Below are 21,348 nucleotides of genomic sequence, written 5' to 3' on the forward strand. Positions count from 1 at the left end.
AATCATGGGGCGGGGGTTTTGGTGGGGGTGGGAATTTGGGGGCGGGATTTATGTTGGGCGGGGTTTTGAGGGCGGGGTTTTGGGTTGGGCGGGGTTTTGGGGGCGGGGTTTAGGTTGGGTGGTGTTTTGGGGGCGGGGTTTAGGTTGGATGGGGTTTTGTGGGCGGGGTTTGGATGGGGCGGGATTTTGGGGGCGGGGTTTAGTTGGGTGGGGTTTTGTGGGCGGGGTTTGGATTGGGGCGGGGTTTTTGTGAGGCCACGCCCCCGGTGGGCGGTGACAGCGCCCCCTGCAGGCCAAGGACAGCGACGATGAGGAGGAGGTGGTGACGGTGGACAGGGACCACTTCATGGACGAGTTCTTCGAGCAGGTGGGGCCCCGAAAACGGCCTGGGGACCCCCAAAAATGGGATCGGCGCACCTGGAAACCCCCAGGGACCCCCAAAAATGGGAGTGGGACCCCAAAAATTGGGATCAGGACCCCCAAAAATGGGATCGGGACCTCCAAAAAAACCCCAAAAAATGGGACGGGGATCACTTCATGGACGAGTTCTTCGAGCGGGTGGGGCCCCAATAACGGGGTTGGGACCCCCAAAAACGCCCTTGGGACCCCCAAAAATGGGATCAGCGCACCTGAATACCCCCAGGGACCCCCAAAAAATGGGAGTGGGACCCCAAAAACCCCCAAAAATGGGGCACAGACCCCAAAAAATGGGACGGGGATCACTTCATGGATGAGTTCTTTCGAGCGGGTGGGCCCCCAAAAATGCCTAAGGACCCAAAAAATGGGTTTGGGACCCCCAAAAAATGGGATCGGCGCACCTGAATACCCCCAGGGACCCCCAAAAATGGAGTGGGACCCCCCAAAATCCCCCAAAGTCCACCAAAATCCCCAAAAATCCCCCAAATCTTCCCTAAAAAATCCCCAGATCCCCCAAAATCCCCCAAATTTTCCCTAAAGCCCCAAATTTCACCCCAAAACCCGCCGGGATTTCACCCCAAACCCCCAAAATTTGCCCCAAAATTTGCCCAAATTTCAACCAGAAAGCCTGGAATTTCTCCCCCAAAAATCCCCCAAATTTCACCCCAAAATTCACCCTAAAATCCCCAAATTTTCACCCCAAAATTCACCCAAAAAAATCCAAAACCCCCAAAATGTCACCCCAATATCGCCAAAATTTCACCCCAAAAGTCCCCCAAAATTTCACCGCAAAATTGCCCTAAAAAACCCCGAAAACCCCAAATTCGTGCTAAAAAACCCCAAAAACCCCAAAATTTCACCCCAAAATTCACCCTAAAATCCCCTATATCCCCCAAAATTCACCCAAAACCCCCGAAATTTCACCCCAAAGTTCACCCTAAAATCCCTAAATCCCAAATTTTCACCCAAAAAACCCAAAATTTCACCCCAAATTTCACCCCAAAATTCACCCAAAAAACCCAAAAAAATCACCACAAAATTCGCCCTAAAATGCCCTATATCCCCCAAAATTCACCCAAAAACCCCAAAAATTCACCCCAAAGTTCACCCCCAAAATCCCCCGAATCCCCCAAATTTTCCCAAAATCCCCCGAATTTTCCCGAATCCCCCGAATTTTCCCAAAATCCCCCGAATTTTCCCAAAACCGCCCGAATTTTCCCAAAACCGCCCGAACTTTCCCCGAATCCCCCGAATTTTCCCAAAATCCCCCAAATTTTCCCCGAACGGGCGCAGGTGGAGGAGATCCGGGGCTGCATCGAGAAGCTCTCGGAGGACGTGGAGCAGGTGAAGAAGCAGCACAGCGCCATCCTGGCCGCCCCCAACCCCGATGAGAGTAATTAACGCGATTATTAATTAATCAGTCATTAATGGGGTCACTAACGGGGCCGTGGGGGTCGTTAACGGGGCCATTGGCTCATTAACGGGGTCGCTAACGAGCTCCTCGGGTCATTAATTAGCAGCAGCACAGCGCCATCCTGGCCGCCCCCAACCCCGATGAGAGTAATTAACGCGATTATTAATTAATCAGTCATTAATGGGGTCACTAACGGGGCCGTGGGGTCGTTAACGGGGCCATTGGCTCATTAACGGGGTCGCTAACGAGCTCCTCGGGTCATTAATTAGCAGCAGCACAGCGCCATCCTGGCCGCCCCCAACCCCGATGAGAGTAATTAACGCGATTATTAATTAATCAGTCATTAATGGGGTCACTAACGGGGCCGTGGGGCCGTTAACGGGGCCATGGGGTCATTAACGGGGTCGCTGACGAGCTCCTCGGGTCATTAATTAGCAGCAGCACAGCGCCATCCTGGCCGCCCCCAACCCCGATGAGAGTAATTAACGCGATTATTAATTAATCAGTCATTAATGGGGTCACTAACGGGGCCGTGGGGTCGTTAACGGGGCCATTGGCTCATTAACGGGGTCGCTAACGAGCTCCTCGGGTCATTAATTAGCAGCAGCACAGCGCCATCCTGGCCGCCCCCAACCCCGATGAGAGTAATTAACGCGATTATTAATTAATCAGTCATTAATGGGGTCACTAACGGGGCCGTGGGGCCGTTAACGGGGCCATGGGGTCATTAACGGGGTCGCTGACGAGCTCCTCGGGTCATTAATTAGCAGCAGCACAGCGCCATCCTGGCCGCCCCCAACCCCGATGAGAGTAATTAACGCGATTATTAATTAATCAGTTGTCGGTGGGGTCACTAACTGGGTAATTAGGTCATTAATGAGGTCATTGGGTCATTAACGGGGTCATTAACGGGGTCATTAATGGGGCCATGGGGTCATTAATGGGGTCATTAATGGGGTCAGCGGTCACTGGCTGGTCACTCAGTGGTCACTCAGTGGTCACTCACTGGTCAGTGACCGGTCACTCACCGGTCACTCACTGGTCACTCACTGGCCAGTGACTGGTCACTCAGTGGTCACTCACTGGTCAGTGACCGGTCACTCACCGGTCACTCACTGGTCAGTGACCGGTCACTCACCGGTCACTCACTGGTCAGTGACCGGTCACTCACTGGTCACTCACTGGTCACTCACCGGTCACTCACTGGTCACTCACCGGTCACTCACCGGTCACTCACTGGTCAGTGACTGGTCAATGGTCACTCACCGGTCACTCACTGGTCAGTGACCGGTCACTCACTGGTCACTCACTGGCCAGTGACTGGTCACTCAGTGGTCACTCACTGGTCAGTGACCGGTCACTCACCGGTCACTGGTCACTCACTGGTCAGTGTCCGGTCACTCACTGGTCACTCACTGGTCACTCACTGGTCACTCACCGGTCACTCACTGGTCAGTGACCGGTCACTCACCGGTCACTCACCGGTCACTCGTGGTCACTCCAGAGACCAAGCAGGAGCTCGAGGACCTCACGGCCGACATCAAGAAGACGGCGAACAAAGTGCGCTCCAAATTGAAAGGTGACCGCTGCCCCCTCCCCCGAGTGACCACTGAGTGACCACCGAGTGACCACTGAGTGACCACCGAGTGACCGCTGTGCCCCGGCCGCAGCCATCGAGCAGAGCATCGAGCAGGAGGAGGGGCTGAACCGCTCCTCGGCCGACCTGCGCATCCGCAAGACGCAGGTGAGACCTTCGGCCTCGGCGCCACCGGCGTCGGCGTCGGCATTGACATTGCCTTCGTTGACTTCGTCATCGTCATCGTCATTGTTGTCGCCGTCATTGACATTGCCTTTGTTGACTTCATCATCGTCATCGTCATCGTCATCGTCGTCGTCGTCATTGACATTGCCTTCGTTGACTTCGTCATCGTCATCGTCATCATCGTCGTTATCATTGACATTGCCATCGTTGACTTCGTCATCGTCATCGTCATCATCGTCATCGTCGTCATTGACGTCATCGTCGTCATCGTCATCATTGACATTGCCATGGTTAACTTCGTCATCGTCATTGTCATCGTCGTCATTGACTTCATCATTGTCATCGTTGTCATTGACATTGCCATCGTTGACTTCGTCATCGTCATCATCATCAATGACTTCATCATCGTCATCATCATCATTGACATTGCCATTGTTGACTTTGTCATCGTCATCGTCGTCATCGTCGTCAATGACTTCATCGTCGTCATCGTCATCATTGACATTGTCATCGTTGACTTCATCATCATCATCAACTTCATCATCGTCATCAACTTCATCATGTTATTGACTTCATCATCGTCATCCTCATCATCATCGTTGACTTCATCGTCATCGTTATCGTTGGCTTCATCGTCATCACCAGCTTCCTCAGCATTGTCGTTGTATGATCGCACCTGTCCCACCTGTCCCCTCCCACCCGTCCCTCACCTGTGACCTCACCTGTGTGACCTCACCTGTGTGACCTCACCTGTGTGACCTCACCCACGTGACCTCACCTGTCCCCTCACCTGTGTGACCTCACCCGTGTGACCTCACCTGTGTGACCTCACCCGTGTGACCTCACCTGACCCCTCCCACTCGTCCCTCACCTGTGTGACCTCACCTGTGTGACCTCACCTGTGTGACCTCACCTGTCCCTCACCTGACCCCTCCCACCCGTCCCTCACCTGTGTGACCTCACCCGTGTGACCTCACCTGTGTGACCTCACCTGACCCCTCCCACTCGTCCCTCACCTGTGTGACCTCACCTGTGTGACCTCACCTGTCCCTCACCTGTGTGACCTCACCTGTGTGACCTCACCTGTCCCTCACCTGTGTGACCTCACCTGTGTGACCTCACCTGTCCCTCACCTGTGTGACCTCACCCGTGTGACCTCACCTGTGTGACCTCACCTGTCCCCTCCCACCTGTCCCTCACCCATGTGACCTCACCTGTGTGACCTCACCTGTCCCCTCCCACCTGTCCCTCACCTGTGTGACCTCACCTGTGTGACCTCACCTGGCCCCTCCCACCCGTCCCTCACCTGTGTGACCTCACCTGTGTGACCTCACCTGTGTGACCTCACCTGTCCCTCACCTGACCCCTCCCACCCGTCCCTCACCTGTGTGACCTCACCTGTGTGACCTCACCTGTGTGACCTCACCTGTCCCTCACCTGACCCCTCCCACCTGTCCCTCACCCGTGTGACCTCACCTGTGTGACCTCACCTGTGTGACCTCACCTGTCCCTCACCTGACCCCTCCCACCCGTCCCTCACCTGTGTGACCTCACCTGTGTGACCTCACCTGTGTGACCTCACCTGTCCCTCACCTGACCCCTCCCACCTGTCCCTCACCCGTGTGACCTCACCTGTGTGACCTCACCTGACCCCTCCCACCTGTCCCTCACCTGTCCATGTCTCACCTGTCCATATCTCACCTGTCTCTCACCTGTCCATGTCTCACCTGTCCCTCACCTGTCTCATCTGTGTCCCACCCGTGCCCCTGGCAGCACTCGACGCTCTCCCGGAAGTTCATCCATGTCTCACCTGTCCCTCACCTGTCTCACCTGTCCATATCTCACCTGTCCATGTCTCACCTGTCCCTCACCTGTCCTCATCTGTGTCCCACCCGTGTCCCTGGCAGCACTCGACGCTCTCCCGGAAGTTCATCCATGTCCCACCTGTCTCACCTGTCCATGTCTCACCTGTCCCTCACCTGTCCATCTCTCACCTGTCCATGTCTCACCTGTCCCTCACCTGTCCCACCCGTGCCCCTGGCAGCACTCAACGCTCTCCCGGAAGTTCATCCATGTCCCACCTGTCCATGTCTCACCTGTCCATGTCTCACCTGTCTCTCACCTGTCCCTCACCTGTCCCTCACCTGTCCCTCACCCGTGCCCCCGGCAGCACTCAACGCTCTCCTGGAAGTTCATCCATGTCCCACCTGTCCATGTCCCACCTGTCCATGTCCCACCTGTCCGTGTCTCACCTGTCCATGTCTCACCTGTCCATGTCTCACCTGTCCCACCTGTGCCCCTGGCAGCACTCGACGCTCTCCCGGAAGTTCATCCATGTCCCACCTGTCTCACCTGTCCATGTCTCACCTGTCCATATCTCACCTGTCCGTGTCCCACCTGTCCCTCACCTGTCCCACCCGTGCCCCTGGCAGCACTCGACGCTCTCCCGGAAGTTCATCCATGTCCCACCTGTCCATATCTCACATGTCTCTCACCTGTCTCACCTGTCCATATCTCACCTGTGTCTCACCTGTCCATGTCCCACCTGTCTCTCACCTGTCCATATCTCACCTGTGTCCCGTGTCCCCGGCAGCACTCGACGCTCTCCCGGAAGTTCATCCATGTCTCACCTGTCCATGTCCCACCTGTCTCTCACCTGTCCATATCTCACCTGTGTCCCGTGTCCCCGGCAGCACTCGACGCTCTCCCGGAAGTTCATCCATGTCTCACCTGTCCATGTCTCACCTGTCTCTCACCTGTCCATGTCTCACCTGTCCATATCTCACCTGTGTCCCGTGTCCCCGGCAGCACTCGACGCTCTCCCGGAAGTTCATCCATGTCTCACCTGTCCATGTCTCACCTGTCCGTGTCTCACCTGTCCATGTCCCACCTGTCCATGTCTCACCTGTGTCTCACCTGTCTCTCACCTGTCCCTCACCTGTCCCTCACCCCCGGCAGCACTCGACGCTGTCCCGGAAGTTCATCCATCTCTCACCTGTGTCTCACCTGTGTCTCACCTGTCTCACCTGTCTCACCTGTCCGTGCTCACCTGTCCCTCACCCCCGGCAGCACTCGACGCTGTCCCGGAAGTTCGTGGAGGTGATGACCGAGTACAACGCCACGCAGTCCAAGTACCGCGACCGCTGCAAGGACCGCATCCAGCGCCAGCTCGAGATCAGTGCGGACGCTGACCGCTGCGCCGGTCACTGGGGTCACACGGGGGTCACTCAGGGGTCACACGGGGGTCAGGGGTCACACAGGGGTCACACAGGGGTCAGGGGTCAGGGGTCACTCTGGGGTCACCGTCCCTGACCGCTGCAAGGACCGCATCCAGCGCCAGCTCGAGATCAGTGCGGACGCTGACCGCTGCGCCGGTCACTGGGGTCACACGGGGGTCACACGGGGGTCAGGGGTCACACAGGGGTCAGGGGTCACTCTGGGGTCACTCTGGGGTCAGGGGTCACTCTGGGGGTCAGGGGTCACTCTGGGGTCAGGGGTCACTCTGGGGTCAGGGGTCACTCTGGGGGGTCAGTGGAGGGGGTTCAGTGGTCAGTGGGAAGGTCAGGGGTCACTCTGGGGGTCAGGGGTCACACAGGGGTCACACAGGGGTCACTCTGGGGTCACTCCGGGGGTCAGGGGTCAGTGTGGGGGTCAGGGGTCAGTGGCCACTCTGGGGGTTCAGTGGCCAATGGGGGGGGGGGTCAGTGGTCACTCTGGGAGGTCAGTGGTCAGTGGGGGGTCAGTGGCCACTCAGGGGGGTCAGTGGCCAATGGGGGGGGTCAGTGGTCACTCTGGGAGGTCAGTGGTCAGTGGGGGGTCAGTGGCCACTCAGGGGGGTCAGTGGCCAATGGGGGGGGTCAGTGGTCACTCTGGGAGGTCAGTGGAGGGGGGTCAGTGGTCACTCTGGGGGGTCAGTGGCCACTCAGGGGGTTCAGTGGCCACTCTGGGGGTTCAGTGGTCAGTGGGGGTTCAGTGGCCAATGGGGGGGTCTGTGGTCACTCAGGGGGGTCAGTGGCCAATGGGGGGGGGTCAGTGGCCACTCTGGGGGTCAGTGGCCACCCTGGGGGTTCAGTGGTCAGTGGGGCTCAGTGGCCACTCAGTGGTCACCCAGCGGTCACTCCGGCCGCCCCTCCCCCAGCCGGCCGGACCACGACCAACGAGGAGCTGGAGGACATGCTGGAGAGCGGCAAGCTGGCCGTCTTCACCGACGACGTGAGTCCACCGCGGCCACCGGGGCTACCGGGGGGCTACCACGGCTAACGGCGGGCTACCAGGGCTAACGGGGCTACCAGGGGGCTACCGTGGCTACTGCGGCCACCACAGCCACTGCGCGGCTACCGGGGCTACCGGGGGGCTACCACGGCTAACGGCGGGCTACCAGGGCTAACAGGGGGCTACCGTGGCTACTGCGGCCACCGCGGCCGCTGCGCGGCTACCGGGGCTACTGGGAGGCTAACACGGCTAATGGTGGGCTACCAGGGCTACCAGGGGGGCTACCGTGGCTACTGCGGCCACCGCGGCCACCGTGGGGCTACCGGGGCTACCGGCGGGCTACCAGGGCCAACGGGGCTACTGTGGCTACTGCGGCCACCGCAGGGCAACCGGGGCTACCGGCAGGCTACCACGGCTAACGGCGGGCTACCGTGGCTACTGTGGCCACCATGGGGCTACTGGGGGGCTACCAGGGCTAACAGGGGGCTACTGTGGCTAGTGAGGCCACCGCGGCCACTGCACAGCTACGGGGGCTACTGGGGGGCTACTGGGGGTACTGTGGCCACCACGGCCACCGCGGGGCTACTGGGGCTACAGGGAGGCTACCATGGCTAACGGCGGGCTACCAGGGCTACCAGGGGGCTACCGTTGGCTACTGGGGCTACTGCGGCCACCGCGGCCACTGGGTGGCTACTGGGGGGCTACTGGGGCTACTGCGGGGCTACTGGGTGGCTACTGGGGCTACCGGGGTAACTGGGGGATCACTGGGGCTACTGGGGGGCTACCGGGGCTAACGGGGGGCTACTGTGGCCACCACAGGGCTACCAGGGCTACCGGGGCTACTGGGGGCACCAGGTGCCCCCAGGTGACCTCTGGGACCACCTGGAGAACTTTGGTGGCCCCCAGGAGCCCCCGGTGACCACCAGGTGACCTCTGGGACCACCTGGAGATCTCTGGTGTCCCCTGGGAGCCCCCGGTGACCACCAGGTGACCCCTGGGACCACCTGGAGAACTTTGGTGGCCCCCAGGAGCCCCCGGTGGCCGCGGGTGACCCCTGGGACCACCTGGAGCACTTGGTGGCCCCCGGTGGCCGCGGGTGACCACCAGGTGATCTCTGGGACCACCTGGAGATCTCTGGTGGCCCCCAGGAGCCCCGGGTGGCTGTGGGTGACCACCAGGTGACCTCTGGGAGCACCCGGAGCACTTTGGTGGCCCCCGGGAGCCCCCGGTGGCCGCGGGTGACCCCTGGGAGCACCCGGAGCACTCGGTGGCCCCCGGGAGCCCCCGGTGGCCGCGGGTGACCCCTGGGAGCACCCGGAGCACTCGGTGGCCCCCGGGAGCCCCCGGTGGCCGCGGGTGACCTCTGGGAGCACCCGGAGCACTCGGTGGCCCCCGGGAGCCCCCGGTGGCCGCGGGTGACCCCTGGGAGCACCCGGAGCACTCGGTGGCCCCCGGGAGCCCCCGGTGGCCGTGGGTGACCTCTGGGAGCACCCGGAGCACTCGGTGGCCCCCGGGAGCCCCCGGTGGCCGCGGGTGACCTCTGGGACCACCTGGAGAACTTTGGTGGCCCCCGGGAGCCCCCGGTGGCCGCGGGTGACGGCGCGCGTGCCCGCAGATCAAGATGGACTCGCAGATGACCAAGCAGGCGCTGAACGAGATCGAGACGCGGCACAACGAGATCATCAAGCTGGAGACCAGCATCCGCGAGCTGCACGACATGTTCGTGGACATGGCCATGCTGGTGGAGAGCCAGGTGCGGCCGCAGCGGCCACCGGCCATCCCGGGTGGCCACTGGTCCATGGGAGTGGCCACCGGTCATCCCGAGTGGCCACGGGTCATCGGGATGGGTTAGAGGTCACTGGGAGTGACCAGGGGTCATCCAGGCCATGTTCATGGACATGGCCATGCTGGTGGAGAGCCAGGTGCGGCCGCAGCGGCCACCAGCCATCCCGGGTGGCCACCGGTCATCCCAAGTGGCCACGGGTCAGCCCGAGTGGCCACGGGTCAATGGGAGTGGCCACCGGTCCATGGGAGTGGCCACAGGTCATCGGGAGTGACCAGGGGTCATCCAGGACATGTTCGTGGACATGGCCATGCTGGTGGAGAGCCAGGTGCGGCCGCAGCGGCCACCGGTCATCCCGGGTGGCCACTGGTCATCCCGGGTGGCCACCGGTCATTGGGAGTGGCCACCGGTCCATGGGATGGGTTAGAGGTCACTGGGAGTGACCAAGGGTCGTCCAGGACGTGTTCGTGGACATGGCCATGCTGGTGGAGAGCCAGGTGCGGCCGCAGCGGCCACCGGCCATCCCGGGTGGCCACGGGTCAGCCCGAGTGGCCACGGGTCAATGGGAGTGGCCACCGGTCCATGGGAGTGGCCACAGGTCATCAGGAGTGACCAAGGGTCGTCCAGGACGTGTTCGTGGACATGGCCATGCTGGTGGAGAGCCAGGTGCGGCCGCAGCGGCCACCGGTCATCCCGGGTGGCCACCGGTCAGCCCGAGTGGCCACCGGTCCATGGGAGTGGCCACGGGTCCATGGGATGGGTTAGAGGTCACTGGGAGTGACCAGGGGTCATCCAGGACATGTTCGTGGACATGGCCATGCTGGTGGAGAGCCAGGTGCGGCCCGCAGCGGCCACCCGTCATCCTGGGTGGCCACCGGTCATCCTGAGTGGCCACCGGCCATCCCGAGTGGCCACCGGTCATTGGAAGTGACCAGCGGTCACCGTGACTGACCAATGGTCACTTTTACTGACCCGTGGTCACTGTCACTGGCCGGTGGTCACTGTCACTGGCCAGTGGTCACTCTGGCTGGCCGGTGGCCACTGTCACTGGCCGGTGGCCACTGTCACTGACCGGTGGTCACTCTGGTGGCCGCAGGGCGAGATGATTGACCGCATCGAGTACAACGTCGATGGTCACCAGCGGTCACCGTGACTGACCAATGGTCACTGTCACTGGCCGGTGGCCACTGTCACTGACCCGTGGCCACTGTCACTGGCCGGTGGTCACTGTCACTGGCCGGTGGCCACTGTCACTGACCGGTGGTCACTCTGGTGGCCGCAGGGCGAGATGATTGACCGCATCGAGTACAACGTCGAGCACTCCGTGGATTACGTCGAGCGCGCCGTGTCCGACACCAAGAAAGCCGTCAAGTACCAGAGCAAGGCCCGGCGGGTCAGTGGGGCTACCGGGGGGCTACCGGGGCTACCGGGGGGCTACTGGGGTCACTGGGGGGCTACCGGGGCTACTGGGGGGCTACCAGGGGCAAATGGGGCTACCAGGGGGCCACCGGGGGGCTACCAGGGCTACTATGGCTACTGGGGGGCTACCAGCTCTACTGGTGGTCACTGGGGGGCTTCCCGGGGTGACCAGGGGCAAATGGGGGTGACCAGGGGCTACTGGGGCTACCAGGGGCTACTGGGGGTCACCGGGGGCAAATGGGGCGAGCGGGGGGTACTGGGGGCAACTGGAATTGAGTGTGGCCACCGCAAACCCAGTGTGGCCACCAAGACCTCAGTGTGGCCACCGCAAACCCAGTGTGGCCACCAAGACCTCAATGTGGCTACCAAGGCCTTGATGTGGCCACCAAGACCTCAATGTGGCCACCAAGGCCTTGATGTGGCCACCAAGAATTCGCTGTGGCCACCGAGACCCCGGAGTGGCCACCAGGAAGGTGCCCCGGGCCAGGGTGGGGGAGGGGTCGGTAACGCTCTGCTCTTCTCTCCTCTCTCCCCTCCCCCGCTGCCGGGACGTCCCAAAATTCACCCAAATTCACCAAAATTCACCCCAAATCACCAAAATTCACCAAAATTCACCCAAATTCACCAAAATTCACCCAAAATCACCAAAATTCACCAAAATTCACAAAATTTCACAAAAATTCACCCAAATTCACCCAAATTCACCAAAATTCACCAAAATTCACCAAAATTCACCCAAATTCACCCAAATTCACCAAAATTCACCAAAATACACCAAAATTCACCCAAATTCACCAAATTCACCAAATTCACCAAAATTCACCCAAAATTCACCAAAATTCACCCAAAATCACCCAAAATTCACCCAAAATCATCCAAATTCACCCAAAATTCACCCAAATTCACCCAAAATTCACCAAAATTCACCCAAAATCATCCAAATTCACACAAAATTCACCAAAATTCACCCAAAATTCACCCCAAATCACCCCAAAACACCCAAATTCAACCAAAATTCATCAAAATCCATCAAACCCCTCCAAAATCCCCCCAAATTCACCAAAATCCCTCCAAATCCCTTTCAAATCTCCCAAAATTCACCCAAATCCACCCCAAACCCCCTTGAAATTCCCCCAAATTCACCAAAACCCTCCCAATCCACCCAAACTCACCAAAATCCATCCAAAATCACCCCAAAATCACCAAAACTCTCCAAAACCCTTCAAAATTCACCAAAATCCCCCCCAATCCACGCAAACTCACCAAAACCCACCCAAAATCCATCAAAACCCCCCCAAACTCACCAAAATCCCCCCAAATCTGCCCAAATTCACCAAAACCCACCCAAAATCCATCAAAACCCCCCCAAACTCACCAAAATCCCCCCAAATCCGCCCAAATTCACCAAAATCCCCCCCAATCCACGCAAACTCACCAAAACCCACCCAAAATCCATCAAAACCCCCCCAAACTCACCAAAACCCCCCAAATCCGCCCAAACTCACCAAAACCCACCCAAAATCCATCAACCCCCCCCAAACTCACCAAAATCCCCCCAAATCCGCCCAAACTCACCAAAACCCACCCAAAATCCATCAACCCCCCCCCAAACTCACCAAAATCCCCCCAAATCCCCCCAAACTCACCAAAACCCACCCAAAATCCATCAAAACCCCCCCAAACTCACCAAAATCCCCCAAATCCCCCCAAACTCACCAAAATCCCCCCAAATCCACCCAAAATCACCAAAACCCACCCAAAATCCATCAAAACCCCCCCCAAACTCACCAAAATCCCCCCAAATCCGCCCAAATTCACCAAAACCCCCCAAATCCGCCCAAACTCACCAAAACCCACCGGACCGGCCCCGAACTGCCCGGGACCGCGGCGGCGCGGGCGCCGGCAGAAGAAGATCATGATCATCATCTGCTGCGTGGTGCTGGGCGTGGTCCTGGCCTCCTCCATCGGGGGCACCTTGGGCCTCTAGGGCCCCTCCCCCCACCCCTCCCGGGGGGGGGGCGTGGCAGCCACGGCGCCCCTCCCCCGCCCCGGCCCCGCCCCGGCCCCGCCGCCCCCACCCCCGTTAATTAAGCGCATCGATTGCGAATAAATTAATTGCGAACGGACGAACCAGCACGTGGTGGTCCCGTCGCCGCCGGCCACGCCCCCGGCACCGGCGCCGGCAAATCTAAGCGAGGCTCCTCCTCTCCTCCTCCTCCTCCTCGGCCTTCATCCCATGCCATCATCCCCCTGCCCCGCCCTCCGGCCACGCCCCCGCCACGGGGAGAGGGGTGAGTGGGGGTCTGGGGGGGGAGGGGCCACGGGTTGGGCAGAGTTGGGTGGAGTTGGGTTGGGTTGGGTGGAGTTGGGTGGGTTGGGTTGGTTGGGTTGGTTGGGTTGGTTGGGTTGGTTGGGTTGGGTTGAGTTGGGTTGAGTTGGGTTGAGTTGGGTTGGTTGGGTTGGGTTGAGTTGGGTTGAGTTGGGTTGAGTTGAGTTGAGTTGGTTAAGTGAGTTGGGTTGGGTTGGGTTGGTTTAGGTTGGTTGAGTTGAGTTGGGTCGAGTTGAGTTGGGTTGAATTGGTTTAGGTTGGGTTGGGTTGGTTTAGGTTGGTTGAGTTGAGTTGGGTTGGGTTGAGTTCAGTTGGGTTGGGTTGGGTCGAGTTGAGTTGGTTTAGGTTGGGTTGGGTTGGGCTGAGTTGGGTTGGTTGAGTTGGGTTGAGTTGAGTTGGGTTGGTTGAGTTGGGTTGGGTTGAGTTGGGTCGAGTTGTGTTGGATTGGTTGGGTTGGGTTGACTTGGGTTGGGTTGAGTTGGGTTGAGTTGGGTTGACTTGGGTTGGGTTGGGTTGAGTTGGGTTGGGTTGAGTTGGGTTGGGTTGAGTTGAGTTGGGTTGGGTTGGGTTGAGTTGGGTTGAGTTGGGTTGAGTTGGGTTGAGTTGGGTTGGGTTGGTTGAGTTGGGTTGAGTTGAGTTGGGTTGAGTTGGGTTGGCCGATCCCAGCTGGGTGGGGGAGGTGCCATCAAACCCGACCAGTCCGACCATCACCCACCCGACTGGTTAACCCTTCACCGACCCAACTGGTTAACCCTTCACCCAACTGGTTAACCCTTCACCCAACTGGTTAACCCTTCACCCAACTGGTTAACCCTTCACCGACCCAACTGGTTAACCCTTCACCCAACTGGTTAACCCATCACCCAACTGGTTAACCCTTCACCCAACTGGTTAACCCTTCACCCAACTGGTTAACCCTTCACCCAACTGGTTAACCCATCACCCAACTGGTTAACCCATCACCCAACTGGTTAACCCATCGCTGACCAGTTTAACCCATCGCTGACCAGTCCAACCAGTGCCCCCCCACTGGTTGACCGGTCCCCTCCCCCTCCGGTCACGCTGCGGCCGATGCCCCTCCCCGCCCATCGGCCCCTCCCCCACCCAACTGACCGGTGCAGGACAGCGCCGATCCCGACTGACCGGTGATGACCGGTAACGACTGGCCAGTAACGACTGACCAGTAATGAGTGACCAGTAACGACTGGCCAGTAACGACTGACCAGTAACGACCCGACTGACCAGTAACGACTGACCAGGGACAGCTGACCAGTGGTGACCAGTAATGACCAGTAGTGACCAAAGTGACCAGTAACAACTGACCAGTAACGACTGACCAGTAATGACTGACCAGTAACGACTGACCAGTGGTGACCAGTAATGACCAGTAATGACTGACCAGTAACAACTGGCCAGTGACAGCTGACCAGTGGTGACCAGTAATGACCAGTAACAGCTGGCCAGTAATGATTGACCAGTAATGATCAGTAATGACTGACCAGTAATGACCAGTGGTGACCAGTAATGACCAGTAACAACTGACCAGTAACGACCAGTAAAGACCAGTAACGACCAGTAATGACCAGCAGTGACCAGTAATGACCAGCAGTGACCAAACTGACCAGTAATGACCAGTAGTGACCAGCAGTGACCAGTAATGACCAGTAATGACCAGTAGTGACCAGTAGTGACCAGTGATGACCAGTAGTGACCAGTAGTGACCAGTAGTGACCAGTAATGACCAGTAGTGACCAGTAGTGACCAGTAATGACCAGTAGTGACCAGTAGCGACCAGTAGTGACCAGTAATGACCAGTAGTGACCAGTAGCGACCAGTAATGACCAGTAGCGACTGACCAGTGACGACCCAGGCAGCGCCCAACTGGGCAACTGCCCATCCACCCGATGACCTCATGGGTGACCCCGTCAGTGACCTGATGACCTCATTGATGACCTGATGACATCATTGATGACCCAATGATGTCATCGATTACCCAATGACCCATCAGTGACCCAATGATGTCCTCGATGACCCGATGATGTCATCGATGACCCCATTACCTCATCAATGACCCAATGATGTCATCGATTACCCAATGACCTCATCGATGACCCAATGATGTCATCGATGACCCAATTTCCTCATCAACCCAATGATGTCATCGACGACCCAATGACATCATCAACGGCCCAACGACATCATTGATGACCCCACCGATGACCCAATGATGTCATTGATGGCCAATGACCCCATCGACGACCTCATCAATGGCCCAATGACGTCATCGATGACCCAACGGCGTCATCGATGGCCCCGTCAACGGCCCAACGACCTCACCGATCCCCCGACGGCGTCCTCAACGGTCCGACGACGCCGACGTCGCCGGCGACCCCGGCACCACCCCCACCCCCCACGCCCCACTTAGATTTCCCGCCCCGCCGGCGCCGCGCCCGCGCCCCTCCCCCCACCGGGCCGGGGGCCGCCCCTCCCCCTCCCCCCGCCGCGCTCCGTGCCGCCCCCTCGTGGTCTGTGATGTCTTTGCTACGAAACCATTGCCAAAAACGCAGCCGGCTCCGCCTCTTCTTCCTCCGGCCCCTCCCCCTCCCCCTCCTCCTCCTCGGGGGTCCAAGATGGCCGCCACGCCTCCTCCCCCCACCCAGAGACGCGAGGCAGCGGCGGCGTCGTTTTGGTACAAATTTAATGCGGGGGCGGGGCGTGGCCGGCGGTGGGCGTGGCTCCGGGCGGAGGCGGGGGCGGGGCTCAGGGCGCGGGCGGGTCGTCGGCCAGGAGCATGGGCGAGCCCAGCTGGAGGTCGCGCTGGAGGCTCTCGAGCGCGGCGGGGCTCAGGCGGTGAACCTCGAGCCAATCGGCCAAGAGCGACGCCGAGAGCGGCGCCGAGTCGCCCTGGCTGCGGGGGGAGGGGCGGGAGGCGGCCGGAGCCAATCGGGGCCAGGGGAGCGGAAAAGGAGGAGGAGCCAAGACAAGGAACGACAGCTCAACCAAAGACCGCCCAACCCAACCAAAGACGACCCAACCAAAGATGACCCAACCCTACCAAAGATGACCCAGCTCAACCCAACCCAACCCAACCCAACCAAACCCAACCCAACTCAACCCAACCCAACTCAACCCAACCCAACCCAACCCAACTCAACCCAACCCAACCAAAGATGACCCAGCTCAACCAAACCCAACTCAACCCAACCCAACCCAACCCAACCAAAGACAACCCAACCAAAGATGACCCAACCCAACCAAAGACAACCCAACCGAAGATGACCCAACCCAACCAAAGATAGCCCAACTCAACCAAACCCAACTCAACCCAACCCAACCCAACCAAAGACAACCCAACCGAAGATGACCCAACCCAACTCAACCCCACCCAACCCCACCCAACCCCACCGGCCCCACCTGTCCTTGGCCTCCCCCACCATGTCCAGCGATTGGCTCAGGAACTCCTCCAGGTCGAAGCCGACGCCGTACCCGGCCCCGCTGCCCTTGGGCGTCACCGGGAACACGGGGGGCAGCGGATCCTCCACCTGCGGGGGAGGGGCGTGGCGGTGAGGGAGGGGCGTGGCCACCCTCCCTCGGGGGCCGGCCCCGCCCCCCTCACCTGCGACTTCTGCAGCTGCTGCGTCACCGTGGCCACGTCGGCGTCGGCGGCGCCGGCCGGCCGCTCCGGCCACGCCTCGGGGCCCGGCCAGGCCTCGGCGGGCGGGGGCGGGGCGGGGCAGGGGGGCGGGGCCGGGGCGGGGGGGCGGGGCGGGGCGGGCTGGCGCGGCGGGGCGCCGTCGGCCATCTTGGTCCAGCGCTCCAGGAGGTGGCGGTCGTCGTCGGTGAGGACCAGGCCGTGCAGCCCCTCCCCCCGGGGGCGGGGCTCGCGGCGCTCGCGCTCGCGCTGCTTCTTCTCGCGCTCCTTGGCGCGCTCCTGCCGGCGCCGGCGCTTCTCCTCCCGCTCGCGCTGCCGCTCGGCCGCCGTCACCGGCTTGCGGCCCTCGGGCGCCTCCGGCGCGGCGCAGGGAGGGTCTGGGGGAGGGGAGGGCGGAGGTCGGCCAATCAGAGGGCAGGGCGAGGGGAGGCAGCCAATCAGGGCTCGAATCGAGCCAAGGGGAGTGAAGGCAACTCCAAGGAAGTCAACTCAACCCAACCCAACTCAACCCAACCCAACCCAACTGAACCGAACCCAACTCAACTCAACCCAACCCAACTGAACGAGCGGCAACTGAAACCAAATCAACCCAACTCTACCAAACCCAACCCAACCGAACCCAACTCAACTCAGCCCAACCCAACCCAACCCAACCCAACCCAACTCACCTGAACCAAACCAACCCGACCCAAACTCGCCCCTCCCCCTCACCCTTGCTCTTGTTCCTCATGGCCGACTTGAGCAGCGCCGCCTTCAGCGCCGCCTTGGTGTCGTCCGAGATGGCGCCGTCCCTCTTGGGGGCCGCCGGCGCCCCCGGCTCCGCCTTCACCCGCGGCGAGTCCATGGGGCAGTCGGGGGCGGGGCCGGGGCTGGGCATGTCCACGTCGGCGCAGGGCGGCCACGCCGGGCCGTCGGCCGCGCCGGCGTCGCCGGCGGCGGCGTCGGCCGCATCGAGTTCGGCATCGGCCGCCTCGGTCCCGCCGCGGGCCGCGCCGACGTCGGCCATGTTGACGTCGGGGCGGGCCGAGGGCGCCGGCGCGATCTGCCGCCGGATGCCGTCGCGGCGCGCGTGGAAGTCGGCGATCTCGGCCACGATGGCCGCCTTGATCTCCTCCTTGGTGAGCGCCTGGCGGTCGAAGGCGAAGTCGAACGCCGGCACGCACTCGGGCTCGTCCTCGGGGTCGTGGTACTTGGCCAGGAAGGGGTGGCGCAGCGCCTCGGCCACGCCCACGCGCTCCCGCGGGTCGAAGCGCAGCATCCGCCCCAGCAGCGCCAGCGCCGCCGGCTCGGCCTCGCCGAAGAGGCTCTCCCACGGCACCGGCGGGCGCGGCGGCAGGCTCTGCACGTAGGCGCGGACGCGCTCGGCGCCGATGGCCGCCATGACGCCGGGCGGCGGCGTGCCCAGCACCGCCATGATCAGCTGGAGCTGGTGCACGTAGTTGCGGCCGGGGAAGAGCTGCCGGCGGCCGAGCATCTCGGCGAAGATGCAGCCCACCGACCACATGTCGATGGCGCGCGTGTAGCGGTGCAGCGACAGCAGCAGCTCCGGCGCGCGGTACCAGCGCGTGGCCACGTACTCGGTGAGGAACGCCTTGGCCTGGCGGGGGTCGGCGCCCAGCCCCCGCGCCATGCCGAAGTCGCCGATCTTGAGCTCGCAGTTCTCGTTGACCAGCAGGTTGCTGGGCTTGAGGTCGCGGTGGAGGACGTTGGCCGAGTGGATGTACTTGAGGCCGCGCAGGAGCTGGTAGAGGAAGTAGCGGACGTGCTCGAGCGTCAGCGGCTGCGAGGAGTGGATGATCTGGTGGAGGTCGCTCTCCATCAGGTCCAGCACCACGTAGCTGCGGGGGGAGGGGCGGGGCGGGGCGGTCAGGGGGACGGCCACGAGGGTTTTTGGGTGAGTTGGGTTGGGTTGGGTTGGGTTGGGTTGAGTTGAGTTGGTTGAGTTGGGTTCAGTTGGGTTGGGTTGGGTTGGGTTGAGGTGAGTTGGGGTCAGTTGAGTTGGGTTCAGTTGGGTTGGGTTGGGTTGGGTTGAGTTGAGTTGGTTGAGTTCAGTTGGGTTGCTTGGCTCGGTTGGGTTGGGTTGGGTTGGGTCAATGTGGCCGCACTCCGGACGCTCAAACCCGGCACCTCCAAAGCCAACACCGCTCACATCCATCCCCGTCAACCGCCCGACGCCAACTCAACCCAACCCAACCCAACCCAACCCAACCCAACCCAACTCAACCCAACTCAACCCAACCCAACCCAACCTAACCCAACCCAACTCAACCCAACCCAACCCAACTCAACTCAACCAAACCCAACCCAACTCAACCCAACCCAACCCAACCCAACTCAACCCAACTCAACCCAACCCAACCCAACTCAACCCAACCCAACCCAACTCAACCCAACTGAACCCAACCCAACCCAAACCAACCCAACCCAACCCGCCCCAAGCCCCGCCCCCCGCCCCGCCCCGCCCGGCGGCGGGGACGCACACGGAGCGGAACTCGCCGTAGGGCCCGGCCGGGCGCAGGATGTCCTTGATGCCGATGATGTTGTCGTGCTTGAAGTGCTTGAGGATCTTCAGCTCGCGCAGCGTCCGCTTGGCGTTGGTCACCACGTCGAAGGCGTTGGGGATCTTCTTGATGGCCACCTGCTGGCCTGGGGGGCGGGGCCGGGGGGCAGCTGAGCCCCAGGCGTGCCCAGGTGTGTCCAGGTGTGCCCAGGTGTGTCCAGGTGTGTCCAGGTGTGTCCCAGGTGTGTCCCCAGGTGTGCCCAGGTGTGCACAGGTGTCCCCAGGTGTGCACAGGTGTGTCCCTGATGTGTCCAGGTGTCCCCAGGTGTGTCCAGGTGTGCCCAGGTGTGCCCAGGTGTATCTCACCTATCCCAAGTGTAACCCAGGTGTGTCTCACCTGTCCAAGGTGTATCCCAGGTGTATCCCAGGTGTATCCCAGGTGTATCCCAGGTGTATCCCAGGTGTATCCCAGGTGTATCCCAGGTGTATCTCACCTGTCCCAGGTGTAATCCAGGTGTAACCCAGGTGTATCTCACCTGTCCCAGGTGTAACCCAGATGTATCCCAGGTGTATCCCAGGTGTATCCCAGGTGTATCTCACCTGTGTCCCGGCGCCGTGCCGAGCTCACCACGCCGTAGGCGCCGGTGCCGATGGTGTGACCCAGGTGTAACCCGTCCCCCCAGGTGTAACCCAGGTGTATCCCAGGTGTGTCCCAGGTGTAACCCAGGTGTATCCCAGGTGTATCTCACCTGTCCCAGGTGTAACCCAGGTGTATCTCACCTGTCCCAGGTGTGTCCAGGTGTGCCCAGGTGTGCCCAGGTGTGTCCAGGTGTGTCCCAGGTGTGTCCAGGTGTGTCCCAGGTGTCCCCAGGTGTGTCCAGGTGTGCCCTGGTGTAACCCGTCCCCCCAGGTGTAACCCAGGTGTGCCTCACCTATCCCAGGTGTATCCCAGGTGTAACCCAGGTGTGACCCAGGTGTATCCCAGGTGTATCCCAGGTGTATCCCAGGTGTAACCCAGGTGTATCTCACCTGTCCCAGGTGTATCCCAGGTGTAACCCAGGTGTATCCCAGGTGTATCCCAGGTGTAATCCAGGTGTATCCCAGGTGTATCCCACCTATCCCAGGTGTATCCCAGGTGTGCCTCACCTGTGTCCCGGCGCCGCGCCGAGCTCACCACGCCGTAGGCGCCGGTGCCGATGGTGTGACCCAGGTGTAACCCATGCCCCCAGGTGTGTCCCAGGTGTGTCCCAGGTGTATCCCAGGTGTAACCCAGGTGTATCTCACCTATCCCAGTGTGTCCCAGTTGCCTCACCTGTGTCCCGGCGCCGCGCCGAGCTCACCACGCCGTAGGCGCCGGTGCCGATGGTCTCGATGACCTCGTAGTCGTCGCCCACGTCGAAGGTGACGTCGAGCGCCCGCGCCTTCAGCAGCGCCAGCGGCCCCGGCGCCTCGGGGGCGGGGCCTGCGGGCTCGGGGGCGGGGCCTGGCGGCTCGGGGGCGGGGCCTCGCGGGGTGGGGGCGGGGCCCGGCTGGGCCATGGCGCCTGCGCAGGTGGGGTCACCTGGGGGGGGGGTGAGAATCACCTGGGGGGGGGGGAAAACACCTGGGGACCCAAAAATCACCCAAAAAATCACCTGGGGGGACCCAAAAATGACCCAAAAAATCACCTGAGGGGAGAAAAAAACACCTGGGGGGGGGAAAAACAGCTGGGGGACCCAAAAATGACCCAAAAAAATCACCTGAGGGGGGAAAAAACACCTGGGGGGGGGGGAAAACAGCTGGGGGACCCAAAAATGACCCAAAAAATCACCTGAGGGGGGAAAAAACACCCAAAAAATCAGCTGGGGGGGAAAAAATCAC

The 21,348-nt window shown here is 60.9% G+C and overlaps 2 protein-coding genes across 5 annotated transcripts; one reads left to right on the top strand and one right to left on the bottom strand.

The window, feature by feature from the left end:
• Positions 1-266: 266 nt before the first annotated feature.
• On the top strand, positions 267-13,040 carry STX1B (syntaxin 1B). Its single transcript, XM_068178564.1, has 9 exons — positions 267-367; positions 1,711-1,810; positions 3,336-3,410; positions 3,502-3,575; positions 6,663-6,771; positions 7,732-7,805; positions 9,421-9,558; positions 10,871-10,981; positions 12,914-13,040. The coding sequence occupies exons 1-9, from the start codon at positions 347-349 to the stop codon at positions 12,992-12,994; spliced, it is 783 nt and encodes a 260-aa protein (XP_068034665.1). The 5' UTR covers positions 267-346; the 3' UTR covers positions 12,995-13,040.
• A 3,039-nt stretch (positions 13,041-16,079) lies between these two features.
• Positions 16,080-20,972, bottom strand: LOC137466935 (mitogen-activated protein kinase 7-like). Of its 4 annotated transcripts, none has more exons than XM_068178535.1 (6): positions 20,801-20,972; positions 19,485-19,634; positions 17,700-18,826; positions 16,953-17,365; positions 16,751-16,878; positions 16,080-16,244 (listed from the first exon to the last, which is right to left on the bottom strand). In XM_068178535.1, the coding sequence occupies exons 3-6, from the start codon at positions 18,805-18,807 to the stop codon at positions 16,097-16,099; spliced, it is 1,797 nt and encodes a 598-aa protein (XP_068034636.1). In that variant the 5' UTR covers positions 18,808-18,826; positions 19,485-19,634; positions 20,801-20,972; the 3' UTR covers positions 16,080-16,096. The 4 variants fall into 4 exon arrangements, with proteins under 4 accessions (XP_068034636.1, XP_068034634.1, XP_068034637.1 ...); XM_068178533.1 differs by having other exon boundaries at positions 19,469-19,634; XM_068178536.1 differs by lacking the exon at positions 20,801-20,972 and adding an exon at positions 20,089-20,138 and having other exon boundaries at positions 19,469-19,634.
• Positions 20,973-21,348: the final 376 nt, after the last annotated feature.

This window comes from Anomalospiza imberbis, unplaced genomic scaffold (assembly GCF_031753505.1).
Source record: "Anomalospiza imberbis isolate Cuckoo-Finch-1a 21T00152 unplaced genomic scaffold, ASM3175350v1 scaffold_48, whole genome shotgun sequence".
NCBI classification, from domain to species: Eukaryota; Metazoa; Chordata; class Aves; order Passeriformes; family Viduidae; genus Anomalospiza; species Anomalospiza imberbis.

Bases quoted from the DNA above. Each gene is read 5' to 3' on its own strand.
- STX1B (XM_068178564.1), top strand. From the start codon at position 347: ATGGACGAGTTCTTCGAGCAG. The intron at 7,806-9,420 runs GTGAGTCCACCG...GCGTGCCCGCAG, and splicing joins TGGCCGTCTTCACCGACGAC to ATCAAGATGGACTCGCAGAT. The intron at 9,559-10,870 runs GTGCGGCCGCAG...TGGTGGCCGCAG, and splicing joins CCATGCTGGTGGAGAGCCAG to GGCGAGATGATTGACCGCAT.
- LOC137466935 (XM_068178535.1), bottom strand. From the start codon at position 18,807: ATGGAGAGCGACCTCCACCAGATCATCCACTCCTCGCAGCCGCTGACG. The intron at 17,366-17,699 runs GTGAGGGGGAGG...CCCCTCCCCCAG, and splicing joins CATGAGGAACAAGAGCAAGG to ACCCTCCCTGCGCCGCGCCG. The intron at 16,245-16,750 runs GTGGGGCCGGTG...CTCCCCCCGCAG, and splicing joins GTGGGGGAGGCCAAGGACAG to CCAGGGCGACTCGGCGCCGC.